The sequence below is a fragment of the Papio anubis genome, chromosome 14, assembly GCF_008728515.1.
Source record: "Papio anubis isolate 15944 chromosome 14, Panubis1.0, whole genome shotgun sequence".
Lineage (NCBI taxonomy): Eukaryota > Metazoa > Chordata > Mammalia > Primates > Cercopithecidae > Papio > Papio anubis.
The window spans coordinates 33,153,649-33,176,646 of NC_044989.1; the positions used below are offsets into that span (position 1 = coordinate 33,153,649).

The 22,998-nt window shown below is 38.7% G+C and overlaps 1 protein-coding gene across 11 annotated transcripts in view; it reads left to right on the forward strand.

Moving 5' to 3' along the window:
* LTBP1 (latent transforming growth factor beta binding protein 1) overlaps positions 1 to 22,998 on the forward strand; it is a 454,228-nt gene that overhangs the window by 404,204 nt on the left and 27,026 nt on the right. For all 11 annotated transcript variants that reach the window (XM_031655059.1, XM_031655061.1, XM_021924743.2 and 8 more), the window contains 5 exons: positions 10,533 to 10,709; positions 11,385 to 11,471; positions 13,348 to 13,476; positions 14,168 to 14,308; positions 15,283 to 15,453. In XM_031655059.1, coding sequence (XP_031510919.1) covers positions 10,533 to 10,709; positions 11,385 to 11,471; positions 13,348 to 13,476; positions 14,168 to 14,308; positions 15,283 to 15,453 — 705 coding nt within the window. The remainder of the gene's footprint in view (positions 1 to 10,532; positions 10,710 to 11,384; positions 11,472 to 13,347; positions 13,477 to 14,167; positions 14,309 to 15,282; positions 15,454 to 22,998) is intronic.

Here is a 22,998-nt window from a genome sequence, read left to right on the forward strand (position 1 = left end):
GAAAACATCAGTTAACACAGCAAGTTGGTTAAATGTTGTCAAGTTAAGAGAGTCTGTACCCTGTACAGCAAAAGAATCTGCTATTCCATAGAAAAAAACATTTTAGGCCAAATATAAATAAAAGTTTTTAGACTAGAATTCAAATTAATTTCATTATATATATAATATACTGAAGCTGAGATCTCATCCTTCCTGAAAAGTGCTTAGGAAGGGGAAGGTAGATTTCCAGCATTGGCTATCACATTTTTATTCAGCTGTAAAACTCCCCCAGGACAATCTATATTCCAACAATGAGCAGTAGCATGATAATCTGATGTGGTATCATACCGAAGACAGCACTAGGGCTATGGCGTAGGATATTAGGAAAGCAGATTTCAGGTCAGTAGCCGGAAGAGCTTTCCAATAACTAACAAGAGCTAGTCAGCAAAAAGCAGCCTCACAAAATACTGGAGTGCTTCCCGCAGAGGCATCCAAGAACAGGTGGGATACCCACTGGCAGAAGAGCACCCACTTCCAGCAGGGTATTGTCCCAGATGAACCTTTAAGGTACTTTGGAACGCTCATGCCCTAGGGTTTTTATTTCTAAACTTTCTTGCTTCCCACATATGTATTTTTTAGGTCTGCCTTAATGTTTTTTACTGCCTGGGACTTTGGCCACTAATTTACATTGCTGTGCATTGCCTAAAAGCATCTGAAAAAGAAGTAACTAAAAAAATGTCCATACCAGGCCACTCATCACATTTAAGGAGGTATGGATATAAAATATAGTCTGATGCTATTATTTCCTTAGTGCCTGTGATAATTGCTCAATAAAAACTTTATGTCTTTGGGCACTCTAAGGGAAGCAGTAAATATTTAATCTTGGCAACTGCAGCCTTCAGACCTTACCCACAAAATGCTGTTCTCTTCCTTGATTGGTGTACAGAGGAAGTTCTGTGGTAGGAACGGAATCTTATTTTTAAAACAGAAGGTATAATGAAAAGAGCACAATGAAAAAAGTACATATTATAATCCATACAGGTATTCTTCACTTTAAGAAAAGCAGACACAATCAGAAAGTATAAAGCATATAGGTTAGGGTGAGTAGTTGTATTATAAAGTAATTCTTCACTTTACTCAACAGTTTATCATAGGGTTTCTTTAAATATCAGTTTTCGCTAATACATTTGAGATCTTATTCCCACATCATGAACTATATCCTAGACTTCTGCATTTAGAAACCACCTTAGTGATTTTCCAGCTCAATTTTTTTTATTTATAGGTAAAGACACTGAGGCCCAGAGAAACATCTTAAATGTATTCTTAAGGTTATATAGCTCATGAATGGCAGAATTGGTTCAGGAACCCAACTCAGGGATCTTCCCACTTCACCATTTCTACTTTTAGGGCTGAGGACACCAAGACATCAAATTCTTCTCAAAATTGGCTTTTTTCATTTTGTTTTTCATTATTAAGATAATACACATTAATCATAGAAAATTGGCAAATACAAAAATAAATCAAAAAGAAAGTCCCCTGCAGTATCACCATCTGATATCTGTCACCATCTTGACCCCTGGACTCTGAAAGGACATCCATATTCCCCTGCCTCAACAGAACCATCTTCCATTTGACCTTCAGTGCACTGAAATTAGGCCCTCTGACTTTTCATCTAAGTGAGCCGTCAGTGAGCTTCTATGTACTAAACTCTTTAGTCTCATCCCAGAGTCATCTTCTGAAACATTTGACACTGGTTTTTCATCTTTTCCCCCATCTTTGCCCTGTGATTGATTTGATGACATTACTGTTCCCTGCATTCTCCTGCCTCTTGGACTAGTCTTTTCCATTCTCAGGTTCCTCTTCTCCTGCCCATTCCTTAAATAATAACATCCCAGGCAGTTGCATGCTTAGCTCTCTTCTTATTTATGTTTTTCTCCTGGGATATTTTATCTGCTTTGGAGTCAACCATTACTTATATGATGTTGCCTGCTAAGTAAATATCTTCTGCCTCCACCTGTGTTCTGAGTGTCATGCTCCTATTTCCAGCTGCCTATTGGACTTTGTCTTCCAGGGTGTCTTGTAAGCTTCTCTGACTGACAGTTATTCAAACCTAAATTAATCACCATTTCCTCTGCTTCTGTCTGTTTATTTATTTATTTATTTTTTTGAGATGGAGCCTTGCTCTGTCGCCCAGGCTGGAGTGCAGTGGCGCGATCCTGGCTCACTGCAACCTCTGCCTCCTGGGTTCAAGGGATTCTCCTGCCTCAGCCTCCTGAGTAGCTGGGATTATAGGTGCATACCACCACACCCGGCTAATTTTTGTATTTTTAGTAGAGATGGGATTTCACCATGTTGGTCAGGCTGGTCGCGAACTCCTGACCTTGTGATCCACCCGCCTCAGCCTCCCAAAGTGCTGGGATAACAGGCATGAGCCACCGCGCCCAGCCGTGTCTATTTATTAATTGCCAGACATCAATACTAGAAATTCTGAAGTCATACATTTTTTGTCTCCCCATTCGTCATCCAAGCAGTCTATCATAACATCCTGCCAGTTCTACCTTCAGGGTGTTCTTCAGATCTCTCCCTGCTCTGGATGCTGCTTCCCTGGGTCAGTCTTTCAACATCACTTACCTGGATCATTGCAGTAGCCTCCTGCCTTCTCTCCCTGCCTCTCTCATCAATTCCTGCTCCACACTGCTGCCAGAGTTAATGTTTTCAAAACACAGATCTGGGTTTAAATCGTTCAGTCTTTCAACTGCTTGCCACTGCTTTATAGCATGAAGTCCAAATGCATTAGCCAGGGCAGCAATACCCTTTATCCTCTATAATGTAACCTGCTTGTTTAGCTTTCTCTCCTACACTCCCCATACCTACATCCAAGCCCATGCCTTGCTCATGGTTACCCCGAATAATTATCCTTTCCCAAGATGATGACTTTGCTCTCGCTCCATTGCCCAGACTGGAGTGCAGTGGCATGATCTTGGCTCACCACAACCTCCACCTTCTGAGTTCAAGTGATTCTTGTGCCTCCACCTCCCTAGTAGCAAGGATTACGGGCCTGTGCCACCATGCCCACCTAATTTTTGTATTTTTAGTAGAGACAGTGTTTTGCCATGTTGACCAGCCTGGTCTTGAACTCCTGACCTAAAGTGATCTGCCTGCCTTGTCCTTCCAAAGTACTGGGATTACAGGCATGAGCCACTTTGCCTGTCTTCTCATTAGCCTTTCCTGAAATATCTCTCAAGCCTTTTTAAAAGTCTGCTCGACTCTCACCAAGTTATCATACATTCCCCAAATCTCCAAGATGGAATTACAGGATTCTGCCTCTCTGCTCTCCACGTGCCTTGTTTTTGTGACTAACAGTCTCTGCATCTTATTCTCTCTGTATCCACTGCAAAACAGCTCACTGCTTAGCACAGTGCCTGATGGATAGTAGACACTCAGTAACTGTTGAATAAATTGCCTCTCCACATTAGAAGCACATGTCCCTTTCATAACCCATCCCTCCCATTCCTAGCTACTTCTACAGAATAAAAATAATTTTTCATTTTTTCAAAGATTTAATAGGGGCACACTTAAGTAAGGAAACGTCTATTCACACTTCCGTGTAAGAAGTGCTGCTTCAGATTGCTTGAGTTAAATTGGAAGAGGTTAAATTAAAAGAAAAAAGGAACGTCTCCCCACTGTCAAAGAACACAGAATACAACTCATCTTGGTAGTTCTGACAATTGAACTCAAACAGCATCCCTGTTCCCTTCCTAGAAAGGTACACTACAGGTTTTATGTATGTACACTTTTTTTTTTTTTTTTTTTTTTTTGAGACAAAGTCTCGCTCTGTTGCCCAGGCTGGAGTGCAGTGGCGTGATCTCAGCTCACTGCAAGCTCTGCCTCCCAGGTTCACGCCATTCTCCTGCCTCAGACTCCTGAGTACCTGGGACTACAGGCTCCCGCCACCACGCCTGGCTAATTTCGTTTTTGTATTTTTAGTAGAGATGGGGTTTCACCATGTTAGCCAGGATGGTCTCAATCTCCTGACCTCGTGATCCACCCACCTCACCTCCCAAAGTGCTGGGATTACAGGCGTGAGCCACCGCACCCGGCTGTGCACGTACACATTTTTTAAAGGCAGGAAACCACATGTAACAATCAGTCAACTGTTATATTTGGCAGAGTCTGTTTTTTAAAATGTGTTTAGTTAACCTGTTAAATAAATTTAACATTGAAAGAGTTTTATAAAAATTATTTCTGATTGGAAAAAAAGACTTTTGGTAGGAAAAAAAATATTAAAGAAAGTAAGACCACAGTATTTATAATGCAAATATTATAAAAGGCCATAAAATTCCTGAAGTCATATTGTGTATTTGTAATGGATCTATACCGTAAATGTAGGTAAGGCTGAGGAAAATACATTCATTTGTTTTTTAAAAAAATACTGACTCAAGTTTCTTCCCACATCCAGCGATGATAATGAGAAGGTATCATCTTTTTGGTATAAAAGCCAAACTGCTTTTATAAGATTTTCTGCTTGCTATAGATAGCACCTAAAGTCATATCTGAGTTTCTGATAAAGAGGTGTCAGTGTTTTAATGAACTGACATATCAATCAAAGTAACAAACTAAAACTATACATACACACCACACACACACACCTTGTACCTTCATTTATTTTTATTTTTTGAGACAGGATCTCGCTGTGTTGCCCAGGCGGGAGTGGTGTAGTGGTATGGTCATGGTTTACTGCAGCCTTGACCTGCTGGGCTTAAGTGATCCTCCCACCTCAGCCTCCTGAGTAGCTGGGATTACAGGCCCACACCACCATGCACAGCTTGTTTTTAAAATTTTTTTGTAGGATGAGTTCTCATTATGTTGCCCAGACTGGTCTTATTTTATCTTCTTAATACTACAAGATATACCCATAATGTTGCATTAGAAATGCATGTTGGATCCTAGAACTTGCCATAAACTAAACCTGAAGAGGAATGGTTTGTACATTTCCTTTTAAACGTTTCCATACACTTTGTGTGTCACTTCGGATTTGCTTTACTCATGCATTTATCCTTGCAGGCCCTCATGACACCCGAGTGTCAGGAATGTTACAGGCTTGTGTTGTGTGGCATCTGCTCATTCCCCCATCTCCATATGTGCTTCCTATTCCAACTCTGTACTCTTCTCTTGTTTTTCTTTCTCTGCAGTACAGCTGTCCCTTGGTATTTAAAAGGGCTTGGTTCCAGGGCCCCCACTGATACCAAAATCCATGGATGCTCAAGCCACTGATAGAACACAGCATAGTATTTACATATAACATATGCATATCCTCCTGTATGCATTGAATCATCCCTACATGACTCATAATATGTGATACTATATAAATGACATGTAAATGGTTACTCTATAGTGTTGTTTTATTTGTATTATTTGTTTTTGTATGCTTTTTATTTTTTCAAATATTTTTGATCTGCAGTTGATTGAATTCACAGATGTGAAACCCATGGATACAGAGGGCTGGGCCCACGGTACTTTATTTGGCTTTCAGGAACCCCTTCATTCATCCATTTCTGCTCATTTTTCTTCTCCCTGCTTTTCCACTCTATAGTAATATCCCCGACTTTCTCCTCTCCTCACCCTCTCACTGTCCCTGGCTCATTTTCTCCATTCTCTTATAATGCCTTCACTAGATGTCAGCTCCACCAGGCATCTTCCCTGATAGCCTTGTCTACCCATCCCTGTGCAGTGAGGCCTAGGTGTGTGTGTGTGTCCTGAGAGTGAAGCCTCCAGTTCACTCCTTAAGACCTCTTTAAGAGCAAGAACTATGTGGAGAGATCCTCTTTTAAAATGTTTTTACTCTTGTGCTTTTTTTTCTAAACTTCACTTTGACTGCTTTGACATGTTTTACCATCTTAAGTTACCTACTTTCTGTTACTGAACACCAGGGGTTTGGTCTAGGTTCTAGCTCACTGCACAGAAAGCCAATCACTGAGACTACAAGTATTGCCAAGGAAGAAGGCTTTAATTGGGTGCTAGGGCCAAGGAGATGGGAGCTCAGTCTCAAATCCACTTCCCTGATAGACTAAAACTAGGGGTTTATGTAACAGGGAAGAAATGTAACAATGTGTAAGAAAACAAGAGCAAAGGAGGGACAGGGAAGCAATCATGATGAATCAGGGATCAGCATCTCATGTCAGGATGTAGTGATCTGGTGAGTTTCAGTTCTTTGATACTTTTTTTTAAGAGGCCTGAAGGTCATTTCCTGAGACAGGAACTCAGATAAGACAAATGTTAAGTTTCAAGCTTTAAGATCAGAAATGTCAGAAATGTCACTCATGCCTGTAATCCCAGCACTTTGGGAGGCTAAGGCGGGCGGATCACAAGGTCAGGAGATTGAGTGGTGAAACCCCGTCTCTACAAAACATACAAAACATTAGTTGGGCATGGTGGCGGGCACCTGTAGTCCCAGCTACTTCGGAGGCTGAGGTAGGAGAATGGCGTGAACCCAAGAGGCGGAGCTTGCAGTGAGGCTAGATTGAAACACTGCACTCCAGCCTGGGCAACAGAGTGAGACTCTGTCTCAAAAAAAAAGAAAAAAGGAAAAATACATTTCTAATTTTCCAAGTTCTTGTATGAGAAAACTCAAAGCATATGAATTTCTAAGTTTTCCTTTATGTCTCCTTGAAATATTAAAGAATTCTTTCTCACTAAAAACATCAATGCCTGTAGCATTTTTAAAATAAGAAAGGAAATAAAGTGCCCTGGGTAATTCTGCTGAAAGTAATTTATTGAACATCATCACACGCACAGAGTTTTATCTATTGATCTCTTTTCAGGACTACAGGCAGCTGTTTCTTTGGGGGTAACTATTTATTCATGTGTATTAGCAGTGTTACTCTTGGGTCATTATAGTAATTCTGACTGTTCCAAAAAGGTTCAGAGAGGATTAGCTCATAAAAACCTTCAGAACACATTGTAAATGGAAAGGGAGAGCCCATTTAAAAAGCTCATATCCACTTTGACCAACTACATGTTGTAGATTTTCTCATCCCAACAGTAATTCCTTAGATTAGACATTTATGGGGAAAGACTAAAGGTGGAAATGGCCCTACAAGCAAATGGCCCACAGCCTCTTTAGGCTGATGAACCAAGACAGGAGGAGCTCCCAGAAAGGGCTCTTTATAGGTGGTGTCTTCAGCTCAAACCTACTCCTTCCTATTCAGAGCCAGGGGACATGATTGCACTATTTGTGGCCTTGTTGCTGAACCCCCAGCAGCAGAGATTATCTGTGTCCCTCTTCCCATTTATCTCAAAGATGAAAACAAAAAAAACACACAAAGAATAAAGGGCAAAGCAGAACAAACCCATGCTATGTGAGATAAGAACCTGAGCTCCAAAGAAGGGTTTTGGGGAAAGCAGTAGACATAGGCCACTTGGAACCGACATTAGTTTTCTCTTCTGGGAATCGAGGACTCTGTATTTACCAGCACCTTCTATCTCATATAGTCACCCTGTGGATCACATGAAAACTCCTTTGTAAAAGTTCCCTCAGAAAAAAACATACAAAATGTCCAAAACCAAACTTTCTTGTTGTTACCGGCCACATCTCTAGAATAAAATATGAAAAACTTGATCTTTTTATGCAAATGTGAAGCCAACCTCTTAATGCAAATTGAAAACTCAAATCTGAAAATACTGAAGGAGGATTAATATATTTTTTAGAAGTCTGAAGGAGGATTCATATTTTTTTAGAAGTCTGGCATGAGATATGTAGTACAGCTAATCTTATTCATAATATCTTTAAGAAAAAGAAGATTCGTTTTTTTTAATGCTTGGCACTTTCTATAACTATTGATTTGATCTTTTAAAATTAGTTTCCAATATAAAAACCCTCCACCCCTGGCAGCAATGAACTAAACTCTTATAAGAATTTCTTTAAGAAATTACATTATCACATATTTACTGACCAGAGTTTTATCCCAGTGGAAAAATGCTCTAGGAAGTTAATTACTTAAAGACTAGGAAGATAGGGAAATTGTAGCTTTTCCCAGAATGACCTTTGTGGACTACTTTTTAAAAAAGAATTTGAATTTCTTTCCAAACACAGATGAGGGCCTGACTAACCCTCAGTTTCAGCTGTATAAACATTGAACTTTCAAATGTCTTAGAAAATAAGACCAAAACTTTTCACAACCAGTGTAAAACCTGAATAATTATAATTATATTGTTGATTATTTCCCTTATGGGAAGTAATCTGCTTCTTTCCCCAAAAAGGCAAAGATTATTTTATTTCTTAGTTTTTATGATGTGAGTGTAAGAAACATTTTAGTAAACAAAACAATGTTTATCATATATGTATTTGTCTATATATATGTGTGTGTGTTTAAAATACATAAAATTATATATAAATATATTTCAGATTTTAAATTCATATATATTTATAAATTTTGACATGCTTTGACTAAAGAGAAGCCTATAGTTTCTAATTACCTGTGAGTATAATCTTCACTGAGGCCTTATTACAAAGTATTCCATTTTGTAATAAACACCATGACATACTTACAACTTTGTACATGAGGAGAAAAAAATTGAGCCTTCTTTTAGCATAGACCATAGAATAAACCTGATTACCAAAACCCTGTTGCTTTTTTGATTTGTATTTCTCACTATTATTTATTAATAGCTAGCTACATTTTTGGACCAGCTGAATAAAATAATTGAGCAGAATTGGTAGTAGTAACAGGCTGACAATTTATTCACTGTGTTGAGGGAGAGATTATAAAATTTTCTATAGGGTTCATGATTTAGTAACAATTTAAAATACATACTCTTAGTTTTCACAAGTAATTCCATATCTAAGAGCTTGGAGGCCCTTCTAACGAAAATCCCTTCTGTTAAGAGTGCACAAAGTGAATTTCAGTCCTCTACACACTTGAAGCAAGCTAGACCAGATGAGGGAAGTGGCAGATTTTACCCAATTTCACACACGAGGAAATGATTTAAAACCACTTCATAAACTGCTGCATAGAAATCAGCATTTGAGTTTTTTCCTGGACACTTGTTCTAGGTTTACATTTGTCATCAGCTGGTAATGCTAACTTACTCTCCAAACTGAAATCTCTCAAAGACAAAATAATCAGAGAATTGGCCAGAATCAACTAGATGAGGGATCTTTATAGTCTCACTGATACTCTGTGTTCTGAGAGGAGTGTATATTTCCGAGGTTTGTTTGCTGCTTTGCTTGCTTTTAATGCCAGAAGAGGAAAGAAAGGGCAGTAGCTTTTCTGATAGAATTTTATGAGTTTATATTTTAGAAACACATTTACTGTTTAATATATTAATAAAATTCCCACTGTCAACTAGGCCCTGCCAAAATAAACATATAGGAAGATATTGTAAAAATAATTTATTTAATTTCCCTGCTCATATAATTATCTACTAACTTCAAAACAAAGGTAAGTGTAAGTATGTGCGGACATTAAACTCTTATCCTCACCAGTAAATGTCTTCCTTTTGACCTTACAGTTTGAGTCCAAGAATCTGGAAATAGTAGAGTTCTAGTGACAATATTTCATTAGAATTAATCTAAGTAATTATTATGACAATAGTCAGCTTCTTATTTGATGTCGCATTAAATAGAAACAGTTAATAAATGCAAACTGGATCATAGGTAGTAGTTTGAACTCTATAGCATACAGGAGAGAAGGGGTGTGACCACTTTCCAAGTCTAGTCACAAAATAGTGATCATTTTTTAAAAGCACAGACTTGTTCAAAGACTTCATATCTGATCGAATTCAATCTGTTTCCTTATCTGAAAGTGGGTGGATTTTGTTCTTATCGTTTGTATTCTTTCATATAATCTCGTTCGTGTTTTATCACACAGAGGGTTAAGCTGAATCTGTTAGAATATGTTTTCCTCTAGGACACACTTGAGCTGGGACTAGAACCCAGATTGGAAATTCTACCCTGAGGCTTGGCTGGCACTCATTATTTCATTCAAAGTCATATATTTGCAACAATTTAAGTAGTTAGATTTTCAGTGATGAAAGGTTATTTAATAGGCTCCAGGTTACAGCAGTATTTTCCTAGTTATCTTCTTCTGTGCAGTCTTCAGAAGAGATTGGGAACATGGTTGATTCAAATAACTACCTAAGGGTTAAATATTATGTGTGGGCTCAGACCCCTGGTCAAGTGTTGGGGAAAATTTTTATTGATTTAAGTAGGTGTTATAGCTCAGTAACAAATGGCCCTATGTTTGGCAAGAAAAGCAGATATGGAAACTCTACTCACAGCCAAATCTACAATAATAAAATAATTGGTTCACGTAAAAGGAAATGGTTTTGACAGATTTACACTCTTGGGGTATGTTAGAATTCCACCAAAACTCAGGATTCAAGTGCATTTTTATCTCAAAGTGGAAGAATCTGACACTGAAAGTGGAAAGCATTTTCTATAAAGCAAATGCTATTGACACGGTCACTCTTTCACCCATTGCATTCTCTACGAGTTGTGTTAGGTAGTTCTGATGTGTCCTATTGTCACTCTTTACCTTCTCTACTCCATTTAGATTTAGATGTAGAACAACCCAAAGAAGAAAAGAAAGAATGCTACTATAATCTCAATGACGCCAGTCTCTGTGATAATGTGTTGGCCCCCAATGTCACGAAACAAGAATGCTGCTGTACATCGGGTGCGGGATGGGGAGATAACTGTGAAATCTTCCCCTGCCCGGTCTTGGGAACTGGTAAGAATCTGCTGAGTTGTCGAGTCACACTTGTGTTTGGTCATATGGTATCCCTGGGCCTGGAAATGATGACACTCACTCCCATAGCCAACTCAAGGCTACTTACCATATAGTGAGTTTCATTCAGTGCTAGAGCCAGCACCCGCATCCCATCTTAATATGAATCCTTGAACTTCTCTTCATCAGAGTGTACTGTGACACTCAGGTTCTGTGTGATATTTTGGCAGAAAGTTAATTCAGTTTTATTCCACTTTAAAATTAAAATCAGTCTTTGCTGCTAATAATGATACAGCATTATTCGTAACTAAAGTTTGTGTATTGAAGCTAAGATTTTGTGTAATTGATTTTTATTAAACCTTTAAGAAACTAGACATCACAGTCATGGAAAAATAATAGTTATAATATCAAGTAAAGCATGAGTAAGAAAATATGAGTGAACTTGGAGGTTTTTTTAATTAAAAAGTGTAAGAAAATCTATGAAGTCATTAGATTTCTTTGCACTTAATCCATAATTTTTTGAGATTGTACTAAATTTATTTGCTGGAATTGCCTTAAAGTTACCGAGTCTGAGAAAGCAAAACTGAACTTGAAACATGCATTCATGGAAGATGTTGATTCTTTTTTTTTTTCTTTTCAACTTATTTCTTTTCTTGGTTTTGTCTCTTCTAAAATCAGCTGAGTTCACTGAGATGTGTCCCAAAGGGAAAGGTTTTGTGCCTGCTGGAGAATCCTCTTCCGAAGCTGGTGGTGAGAACTATAAAGGTCAGAATCAAGTGGAAACAAATTTTCAACCCATTGTGTACATGTGAGATACTCAAGTGAATGCATGGCTTGGGTTTCACAGAATTAGAGTTCTTTTTAGTCATGAAAACTGATTACAAAGTCCTTAATTCTACCATTAAAAGAAAGTCCCCATGGACTTGGAGTCAGAACACAAACTGTATGATGCTGGGAAGTAGACATTGGGAGGTGAACTTCTGAGTTTCTATCTCTTCATCCCTGAGATAGGAATAATTTCTCAAAGGTTATGATAAGGATTAAATAAGATAATATATCTGAAAGTACTTAACAAATTCTGTACCTAGTAGATACTTACTAAATATTTTATTCTAGATGCTTAATAGAAATCATATAAATTATGATCATATAAATTTGACCACTATTTGTCTTTATGGTCATCAACAAAGCTAAGGTTCTTGTATTTTTAGACTTTATCCTACTGTTGTGGGGCCTTTTACCAGTGGCCACAAGTTCATGATGAGAAATGGAAGATAAGACAACCAGAGTAGACATGTTTTATATATTTAATGCTACTATTATATAATTCTAAAATAAATGTGCAGTCTTTTAATTTTGGTGAATATCCACATGTATGAATATTTCCTCATTAACCACTCACTTTTGACATTTTCATGATAGAGATATTACCTTTTATATACGAAGTGATTTTTTTTCCTTTATAGTTTAATATTGAAGACTGCTAAGTAGCTGGGAAACAGACTATAAAATCATTTTTATTGTCAATTTTTGGAAAACTAGTGTTTGAATAATATGGTATAATTCAGTAGCTGGATAAGAAATTCCATTTGTGTTTTTTTAAATACATCTATGATTTGGTCCAATTACATAACGAGAAGACTTGGTTTATAATACGTGTTGAATGGTTTCCAAATTCACAAATATACATTACTATGTTTTTGCAGGGATGTAGTTAAATCTCACTTCATATTAAGGTACAGAGCTCTCATTTCACCATAAATTCATCTTCTCTTTTATATGAAAATAAATTCCTCCTCTTCCTATTTTAGCAGTGCTGTTAATGATTGGAAGAAGATTGGATTTAGATCCAACCAGCCATATGTTCTAGGCTTGGCTTTGCCATTTTCCATCTGTGTAACTTTAAGCAAATCCTCTATGGAGTCTTCAGGTTGTAAAATGAGGAATAGATGACATTAGCTCAAAAATGCTAGAACTAATGCTAATAATAGCAGTAAAAGCAACAGATAATACTTTTGAGTATTTGCTTATGCCAGAGTATATACTGAGTCCTATCCATGGATTATCTCATTTCATCCTTCCACTCTTATTAGGTAGGTGTTCCTATTGTCTCTAATTTATCACTGAGTAAACTGAGATAGCAAAGCTATTAATTCTATGGGGGAATGGGTCTGCTAACCCCCTTAGCAACTTGTGCTTTCTTTTATCAAGAAAGACTTGCATTCAAGTTCCACCAAACCTTCTTGGAAACTTTCTACATCTCAACTAGTGAATGGGCCAGAATATACATTACAGAACACATTTCTTAAAAGGTATATATCCTTCTGTTGATGCCACTATGGAACCATAGACCACTTCATCAAATATGAGGTAGCATCTCAGAAACCATATTTACAAATACACTTCTCCAATAATGGTTTGGCCATTGCTTCTCAGATATCACAGACAAACTACATCTGTTTATGTTTTTATGCCTGCCAATTAGGCCTTATTTTAAGAATATTATATTGCTGTTTCTGTAGGATTCTTTGGAATATAAATATTATAATATCTAACTTAAAGCCCCAAATCTGGTTATACTCTTTTTAATTGAAAGATCAAACCTAACTTCTTTTTGTATTTCTCAATTTTTTCCCAATAGATGCAGATGAATGCCTACTTTTTGGACAAGAAATCTGTAAAAATGGTTTCTGTTTGAACACTCGGCCTGGGTATGAATGCTACTGTAAGCAAGGGACATACTACGATCCTGTGAAACTGCAGTGCTTTGGTAAGCTTTAAGGGGATATAGTATGGTGTACTGTGAAAATATACACATGGAAAAAATAACTATGCTATGTAGTAAAAACAATTTCCTTGAATCTAAATCATATGTTGAAAAGATGTGTAAATGTTTTAGGGATCTTTTTCTTAAGCACAACTTAAGAAAATTAAAAAAAAGAAACACCTCCATACTACTGTTTGAATGTATTTCAAACAAAGAGTTAATATTCACTGTGGAATTATAATTCAGGCCACTGGTATAACTGAAGCGTTCTTTTGGTCTGTGGCACCTCCTGTTTCATCACTCATACTGTGCAAGTGAGAGCCATTTTAAATACTGACCCAGACCTTAATGCTTAAGCAGAAAACCATATATACTAGGCAGAAAAACATAGCAAAAGGAAATAATTTTAGAAGTTATCGTAAGGAGCCATTTTATCTTAAATTTCTAAGCATATCCTGTTCGTGGATGTTTTCTTTCCTTATTTAATGTCGGCAGCAGCAGCAATGTTGTTTTTCAGTCAGAGCAGCTTACATTTTTATAGTCAGAGCCACTCTCTTTTGGATGATAATGTGTGGTTAATTAAAAGCGGCAGCCCCTGGAATCTGGACTAAATAGAGCAATGTGTAAAGTTTGGTAAGTGTATGAGGTACAACTGATGGCTGATTTTCTTTAGTAATATTTTTTTTCTCCTAAGATATGGATGAATGTCAAGACCCCAGTAGTTGTATTGATGGCCAGTGTGTTAATACAGAGGGCTCTTACAACTGCTTCTGTACTCACCCCATGGTCCTGGATGCATCAGAAAAGAGATGTATAAGACCGGCTGAGTCAAACGGTATGTTTCCAGGAGATGCAAACCTGTGTCCAAATAAACATCATAAGGTTTTCCTTTTAACTAAAATTGTGAACCACTGGAAAATAGAAAAAATGAATTCCTTGGGTATTTTGAAATAACTAAAATGAGATACTTACAGAAATAATAATAAGATGCATATCATCAGTATGCAAGAGATTTAATAGCCTGGACATACTCATTAAGTATGGACCATGGAGCAGCTGAGCAGATGGCAGGGTTGTTCCATGGCTGAGGGTTCATCATCCCTAACCTGCAAAGGCAGCTGAGGGAAATGTAATTCAGGGAAAGATAAATTAGGTGTGCTCAGCAGAGTGGAGGAAGTGGATAAGGCTCAGCAGAGCAGAGGGTGGAGTTCAACAAGGTGGTGGAGAGCCCAGAAGTCCACTGACAGAAACTCCTGTCATCCCTGATGCTACTGATAATTGGCAAAAAGCCGCTGATAATTGGCATCATCCATCATTCGCCTCAGGAGACTGCTTTGGATAAAGTCAGTTGAAAGGTAGGAATTAAAGACTTTAGGATGAAGTGTCACTGGTCCAGGGCTTTGGCAGGTTAAATGGATGAGAAGGCATGAATTCAATAACTGGTACGTGGAAAGAAATGGTAGGGTTTGACAGGAGTAAATGAAAAAGTGAAGATTAGAAGAGTGAGAAACCCATCAGGCTTATGACGGACAGGCAAAATAGTGGGCATTGTATATAACAGTAGGAAGCTGTAGAGAGAAGTATTGTGTTGGGACCGGATGGGCAGGTGGAATTTCAGCTGATGGAATGACACCCAGTTGGAGATGACAGAGAATTGATCCATTCAAAGACCAGACTGGATTCAGACTTTTACTTGGAAGTCACTCTTAGAAATAGAGATGGAAGCTTGGAGACTTGCTGGCTTCCAACACAGTGTTTATAAATAGGAATAACTGTGCAATTTTCATGGAACTATGTTTTCCCTTTCAGAACAAATAGAAGAAACGGATGTCTACCAAGATTTGTGCTGGGAACATCTGAGTGATGAGTACGTGTGTAGCCGGCCTCTTGTGGGCAAGCAGACGACGTACACTGAGTGCTGCTGTCTGTATGGAGAGGCCTGGGGCATGCAGTGTGCCCTCTGCCCCATGAAGGATTCAGGTGAGCCCATATCCAGTTCCTTCTGCAGGAGGCCTTTGGGGACAAGTTCATCTCACCTCCTTTGCATCCTGACGTTTCTCTTGCATATCTTCGCCTTCATTCGTGATATCTTACTTTCATTACGTGTGTGTGCGTGTGTGTGTGTGTGTAGGGCAGGATTGCATAAACATTTCACTCCTGGTTTACCTCCACTCCCGACCCTGTCATTAATTTTTGAAACCCTCATTCCATTTCCCCAGTGAATGATAAATGACCCAAAGAAACATAACTTAGCAATCAGTGGCATAGGCTTAGAATTTATATTTCCTGGCAGTTCATTTTTTACTACAATTCTTCTCATTCCTAACAGTTTCTACTTAGACCAAAACATATATTAGAGATGGTAGAAAATCACTGTAGGTCAAAGTCCAAATTTTCATGTCAACCTCTGTATATGGAGATATAAGAAACGGGTTAGAACAAAAAGGGAAGGGTTTAGAAAGTAATCGAAGAAATATTTCAACAAATCTCCTTTCCTTTCAAGTTCTAGATCTATCTGGGTTTAAACCTTTGGCCAACTGGAAAAGATGAGACAGGCTAAGCTCCCACTTTCATCCCCTCTCCCAGTTTGGAGGAGGCCTGGAAGGTGCTGGCTTCGTGCTTCCTGGCTGGGCTGTCTGGTGACCGTTGAGTGGTACACTGACTGCCAATTTCCCTCTTTACCGTCATAGCACCTTCTCATTAAAGGAAAGCACTCGAAAGTGTTCAGTATATCCTTTTGTAAAGTTGACTTGTTAAAGCTAGAAGGATCATGTGCAAGTAGAAAGCAAAGGAGTTTATTATAAATATATTCTCAGAACAGTCGAGAGGGGAAAAAATGCTTGAAAAGAGGAAATGCATTAATTTTTAGTGAATTCAATTAGAATATTTCTTTCAAACTATATAATAAATTAGCTTTGCAGCTTAGAAATAACTGAAAACCAATGTAGCATGAAAGAGAAAATAATTAGGAATTCCCGTAAGAAGAAAATGAATAGCCAAGGATAAAGAGCAAATACACAAAGCACTAGATGGCAATGATAGCAGCCCAGAATTGGAGAGAGGGCAGGTCTGGGGCCAGATGGCGCTGAGTCTAGAATCCAGCACTGCCATAGCAGCTGCATGACTGGGGAAAAAAACTTCACCCTGTACAGCTCATTTGTAAAATGGAGGCGTCTACATCTGTCTTGGGTTGTTGCAAGGGCTGGGAGGATGTAGGTAGAGCAGGGGGCTAATTACTAGCTTTACTGGTTGTTTCGGGCCCTGGAAGCAGATGCCACGGGGAGACAAAGTGAAATCACTAAGTTAATGTGAGTTCAGTGAGGCTTTTGAGTCATTTTCTCACAATGCTATACTACCTCAAATCTTTTTTACTTATGCAGTGGTTTTTCATTGTCTAATTTTTTCCACAAATCACATGTATTCCTCCTAAAGTATTAAAATAGTCAAAGAGGTTATATTCCCCTCCGCCTACGCCATCACAGTTGAACTCGGCTCCTTAAAGACACTCACTTTTGACAGTTGGGTTTTATCATCCTAGCATTTTCCTACACTTTAATTATCATTATGTATTTATATTAGCCATTGCTGTATATTAATATATTTATATCCAATAGTGTTTATAACTGAAGTCTGTATCATTAAGCTACACTTTGCTTTATATTTTGCACTTCAGCATCCCTGAGATTGGGGTCATCTGATAATTATGATATATAACCATGTCCACATGTATTTTTCCCAATTTTTAACATCTATTATATCAAGATACATTTTACAATCTAGGATCTCTTAAAACTGGTGAAAATAACTTAAAATTTTTTTTCATTGATATATTTAGGGGTGCAAGTGTAGATTTCTTACCTACATGTATTGCGTGGTGGTAAGTAAAGTCTGTGTTTTTAGTGTACCCGTAACACGAATAGCGGACTGTGCCCAATAGGTCATTTTTCAACCCTTACCCCACTTCCAGACTCCCACATTTTGGAGTCTCCAGTGTCTATTATTCCATTCCATATGTCCATGTGTACCCATTGTTTAGCTACCATTTATAAGTGAGAACACTCAGTATTTGACTTTCTGTTTCTGAGTAATTTCAATTAGGATAGTGACCTCCAGTTCCACCCATGTTGCTGCAAAATGCACGATTTTATTCTTGCTTATGACTTAGTGGTATTCCATGGATAATGAAATTTTCTTACTGAAGCATTCCTACAGGTGCATACGTGGAGGTTCATTGTAGCATTGTTTATAAAAGGAAAATCAGGACTGGGGCAAGATGGGCCAGGGAAAGGTTAGGGGAGGAAAAAAACAAATGCCCCGCACAAGAAGTGACTGAATAAATCATGTACATCTATAAAACAGATTCCATGCAGTTGTTTAAAAATTACATTGTTTTGGCTGGGCGTGGTGGCTCATGCCTGTAATCACAGCACTTTGGGGGGCCGAGACGGGTGGATCGCAAGGTCAGGAGATCAGGACCATACTGGCTAACACAGTGAAACCCCATCTCTACTAAAAGATACAAAAAATTAGCCGGACCTGGTGGCGCACACCTGTAATCCCAGCTACTCGGGAGCCTGAGGCAGGAGAATAGCTTGAACCCAGGAGGCGGAGGTTGCAGTGAGCCGAGATCGTGCCACTGTACTCCATCCAGTCTGGGCAACAGAGCGAGACTCCATCTCAAAAAAAAAAAAAAAAAAAATTAATACAGCCTTTGTGGAAAACAGTATGGAGATTTCTCAAAGAACTGAAAGTACCTGGCAATCCCACTAACTGGGTACCTACCCAAAAGGAATGTCTTTATCCATTCCTCTATTGAAGGACACTTAGGTTGATTCTATCTCTTTGCTGTTGTGAGTAGTGCTTCAGTAAACACACAAATGCAGGTATCTTTTTGATATAATGATTTCATTGCCTTTGGGTAGGTACCCATAAACAATGCTGCAGTGAACCTCCATGTATGCACCTGCAGGAATGGCTCAGTAAGAAAATTTCGACGAATGAAAATACCAGGCTAAGTGTGTACATTTTAAATTTATGATATTAACCTGGCTGGCACCATGGCTTATGCCTGAAGTCCCAGCATGTTGGGAGGTCGAGGCGGTGGATTGCCTGAGCTCAGGAGTTTGAGACCAGCCTGGGCAACACGGTGAAACCCATCTCTACAAAACATACAAAAATTAGCCAAGTGTGGTGCTACACACCTCTAGTCCTAGCTACTTGGGAGGCTGAGGTGGGAGGATGGCTTCAGCCCAGGAGGCAGAGGTTGCAGTGGGCCAAGATTGCACCACTGCACTCCATCCTGGGCAGCAGAGCCAGACCCTGTCTCAAATAGATAAATAAAATTATTCCCCCAAAACACTGTAAACATTTACACTTTATTTAATTGACTAGGTTTAAAAACCTTCCAGTATTTTGTTATGAGAAATGAATATTTGAATAATGTAGCAATATTCTAAATATTAAATCTATTCTGAAAATAGGGATTTCAGAATATTGCATAGTTTTCAACTGAAGTTTTCAAAAACATTTTAAAAAGTGGATTAGAACAAATACATATGAAGAAGTATATATTATATAATATTTTTGGAAGCATACAGAGTATCAGGGGAAAAAAGATACCATATGCCAAAGTGGAAAAAAAAAAAAGATTAACTTCATTGCTGTACTATTTCTAGTTTGTATATCTACAGTTATTATGATGAAGTGTCCAAAAAGAATCTCTAGTGTACATGGTCAGCCAAACCAAAATCAGTGCTTTCCAGTCTGTTACTTTTTAAAACAATGGTAGTTTGTTTGTTAACTGTATTGTAATTTTAACCTCCGGCATATAAATTCATTGACATTAAAATGCTGGGTGGGCTGGTTGGCGAGAACAACTACTTAGGCTCTGGAGGCACCTGTGAAGGACCCCAGGGTTCTAGGAAATGCATGTTGAAAACTGCTTTCGAAATGTATCTGTTGAAGTATAGGAATTAGGGAGGCAGCCCCGAAGGAACTTTTTTTTTTTTTTTGGACAGGGTCTCGCTCTGTCACCCAGGCTGAAATGCAGTGATGCGATCTCAGCTCAGTGCTACCTCTGCCTCCCAGGTTCAAGCGATTCTTCTGCCTCAGCCTCCCAAGTAGCTGGTACTACAGGCACGCACCACCACTCCCAGCTAATTTTTTGTATTTGGTAGACACAGGGGAACTTTTCTTTTATACTACCAAAATTATAGACCTAGAACTAGGCTTATGAGATCATTTATTCTGAATCCAGAGAGAAGTACACAGTGAAATTAAACTTTTCCACAGGTCCTATGATTAGTTGGCATTCCCTTAATTGGCACCTGATCGTGTAGTCACATTTACACAAAACCATCTCTTGTTGCAAAGCACATGTTTGCTGGAGTGGAGTGAACTAAGAGGAGCCTCAGGGCATCAGGGTTAGCCCATCTGCTCTAGAACCAGGTTGCCTAGCTTTGCATCCTGGTTTGGCAACTTCTTATCCCCATGACCTTGTTAATTTTCTGTCTCTGTACCTCAGTTTCTCATATGAAAATAATATCTGCCTTTCAGGGTGGTTGTAAGAATTAAATAATACATGAACACTTCAGATAGTGTTTGACACATGGTACATTTTCAGAAAATACTAACAACTATGGCTGCTACTACTAGGTATCTCAGATCAAATGCATTTTCAAATGTAATGAAAATCCAAAGGATCTTATAAAATACACAGTTACCTAAATAGCATGTGAACACAAATTAAGCATAGACAAATGCAGAAATAATTGTTCTTCATGTAAGACCTTCTGTTCTAAACCACTGCTTTGTAAACATTAATGGGCATGTCAGTTACCTGGGAGAGCTTATCAAAAAACATGCTGGTTTCTCACTTGCAAAAGATGGGGTGGCGTGGGAGGCACAGGATTCTGCATTTCTGGTAAGTCCCGAGCTGCTGCTGCTGCTGCTGCTGCTTCCTCTGAGCAGGAAGCAAAGCTCTGGAGACATCTAATAGCATCTAACTTGATTTTGTTAAAACCTACGTTAATGCTGGTAGTCATTTATCGTAAAGGAAGCAAAGAATATGTGAATTTTACAACTAGTTTGTTCATAGTTTCTGCCATTGAACCTTTTAAATATACTGTTCCCGGATATCTTGATCGTTGAGAAGGACCACATTGTCTATCTCTTCATCTGAGCACAGGACTAATCCCAGCCTGTCAGACATCAAGCATCCCATTTTCCTTAGGAGTGCAGTACTGCTTTGGGGAACAATTCGTTACTGATGGAATCAGTGCTGGAGGAATTTAGGGAATAAATCGCACCACTTGTCATCAGCTTTAAGCATTAAAGTGCAGTGTAAAGTAAAGCTTTGGCTCCAGAGCAAGCTTTCACACTTCTGGTCCGGTAGGTCATGGGCACTAATTCTTGCTAAAGCAGCAACTACATCTGAGAATACTGGTAGGTGGAGGAGGTAGGAGTGGCTGCTTAAATAGTGTTCTCTGAAGTTAGATGGCATCTTGCATATTGGTACCACATGCAGGGGAAATGAGGGTGATGGATTGTGTCAGGAGAGCTTTACATAAGGAGAATTGCTTAACTGTAGAATTCATACATTGCTGGGGCTGCTTAGGATCCCATTTCAATGCTCCACTAAAGTCTTAGAGGCCAGACTGCAGACTACACTAGGAGGAAGTTCCTGATTTCTTCTTCACCATGGATGTATCATGGACTGACTGTCTCCCCATTCAGACTGCTGGAGGCCTTCCTTGCCCCATTCCAGCCCCTGACTTCTCTTCTCCTTCCCCTTTCGCAATACCCGCTGATCCTGCCTCTCTTAAAATGACTTTGGTGGCTAAACTGTTTTGGGAAGATCCTCAAATTTGTGGTCTTTATTGTGATGTCATGTCAGCCTCTGAGAGACAAAGCTGTTTGGGAAACCAAGTCAGGAAAAACGAGCCACTGTATCCATTTCATAAATGAAGACAGGGTGGTCATTGTTTGATCTTGCTGAGAATTTCTAGCGCTACGCGAGAAGAAAGTCATAGAGTTATCAGAACTTTGAGGCCTTTGGTTGGATATGGAGTTTATTGGAATATGGATTTTCTGTTGCTTGGTTTTTCTGAATCTAAGTGATAATAAAAATGATAACTAACATATACATAGCACAATGCCAGGCACTTTCAACACGTTTTCCATCTATTGAGATATTTAACTTGCCAAGCCATCTTAGGTATACAATTACAGTAGTCCTCCGCCTTATCTGGTTTCAGTTACCCACAGTCAACCACGGTCCAAAATATTAAGGGGAAAATTCCAAAAATAAACAACTCATAAGTTTTAAATTGCATGCAATTCTGAGTAGTGTGGTGTCCCGCCCAGCACGCGGACCATCCCTTTGTCCATGTGTCCATACTGTGTATGCTACTTATCCGTTAGTTAGTAGCAGCTCCATTATCTGATAGAAATCGATCGTATATATAAGGTTGAGTACTACCTGCAGTTTAAGGCATCCACTGGGGGTCTTGGAACATATCCCCAGTGGATAAGGGAGAATACTATCCCTCCTTTTTCTGGCAGAGGATCTGAGGCACAGCGAGGTTAAGCTACCTGTTAGTGGTCATATACCAGTAAGTGGAAGATTCAAATCCAGGCACCTTGTCTTCAGAATCTGCGTTCTAACCTCTTCAGTGTTACTCGAGTCTCTTTCTCTCCATGATCTCAAAGCACATCTTAAATAGTCTCTCTTAGAATAGAAGAGTAACAAAGTGAAGAATTAAAGCTGAGATTTTAAAATTGTCTCACACATTGTGTGCTAACAGAAAAACTGATTTTAGAGCTAACAATGAGCATAATAAATTAGAGGCAATGTGTCATCAAATCTGTAGCCCCAGACACATTGGCAGGAATAACAAAAAACTATATATTCAATGGACTAATGAACTAAAGCAAGTCAATAATTCTCAGTAAATAAAACTTTTAGTGATGCCTATCACTTAATCTAAAATGAATTTTTAATGTTTTTATTTTTTGCTACTCTTAAAAGTATAAGCTTAATGGCCGGGCGTGGTGGCTCACACCTGTAATCCCAGCACTTTGGGAGGCAGAGGTGGGCAGATCACTTAAGGTCAGGAGTTTGAGACCAGCCTGGCCAACATGGTGAAACCCCGTCTCTACTAAATTAGCCGGGCATGGTGGTGCATGCCTGCAATCCCAGCTACTCTGGAGACTGAGGCACAAGAATTGCTTGAACCCGGGAGGCGGAGGTTGCAGTGAGCAAAGATTGTGCCACTGCCCTCCAGTTTGGACAACAGAGCGAGACTTCATCTGAAAAAAAAATAACATAAGCTTAAATATTCTGGAAAATGTACATAAGAATCACAAGATAGAGGGTACCATTATCTCATAGAAATCAAAATCTGTTGATCTGCAAATGAAAGAAAATTATACATATTTGAATATTTGAATCTGAAGTACCCAGGGATTCCAGTGTCTTTTTATATTGTTAAAATAATTAGATTTCTGATAAGTAAATTGTTAAAG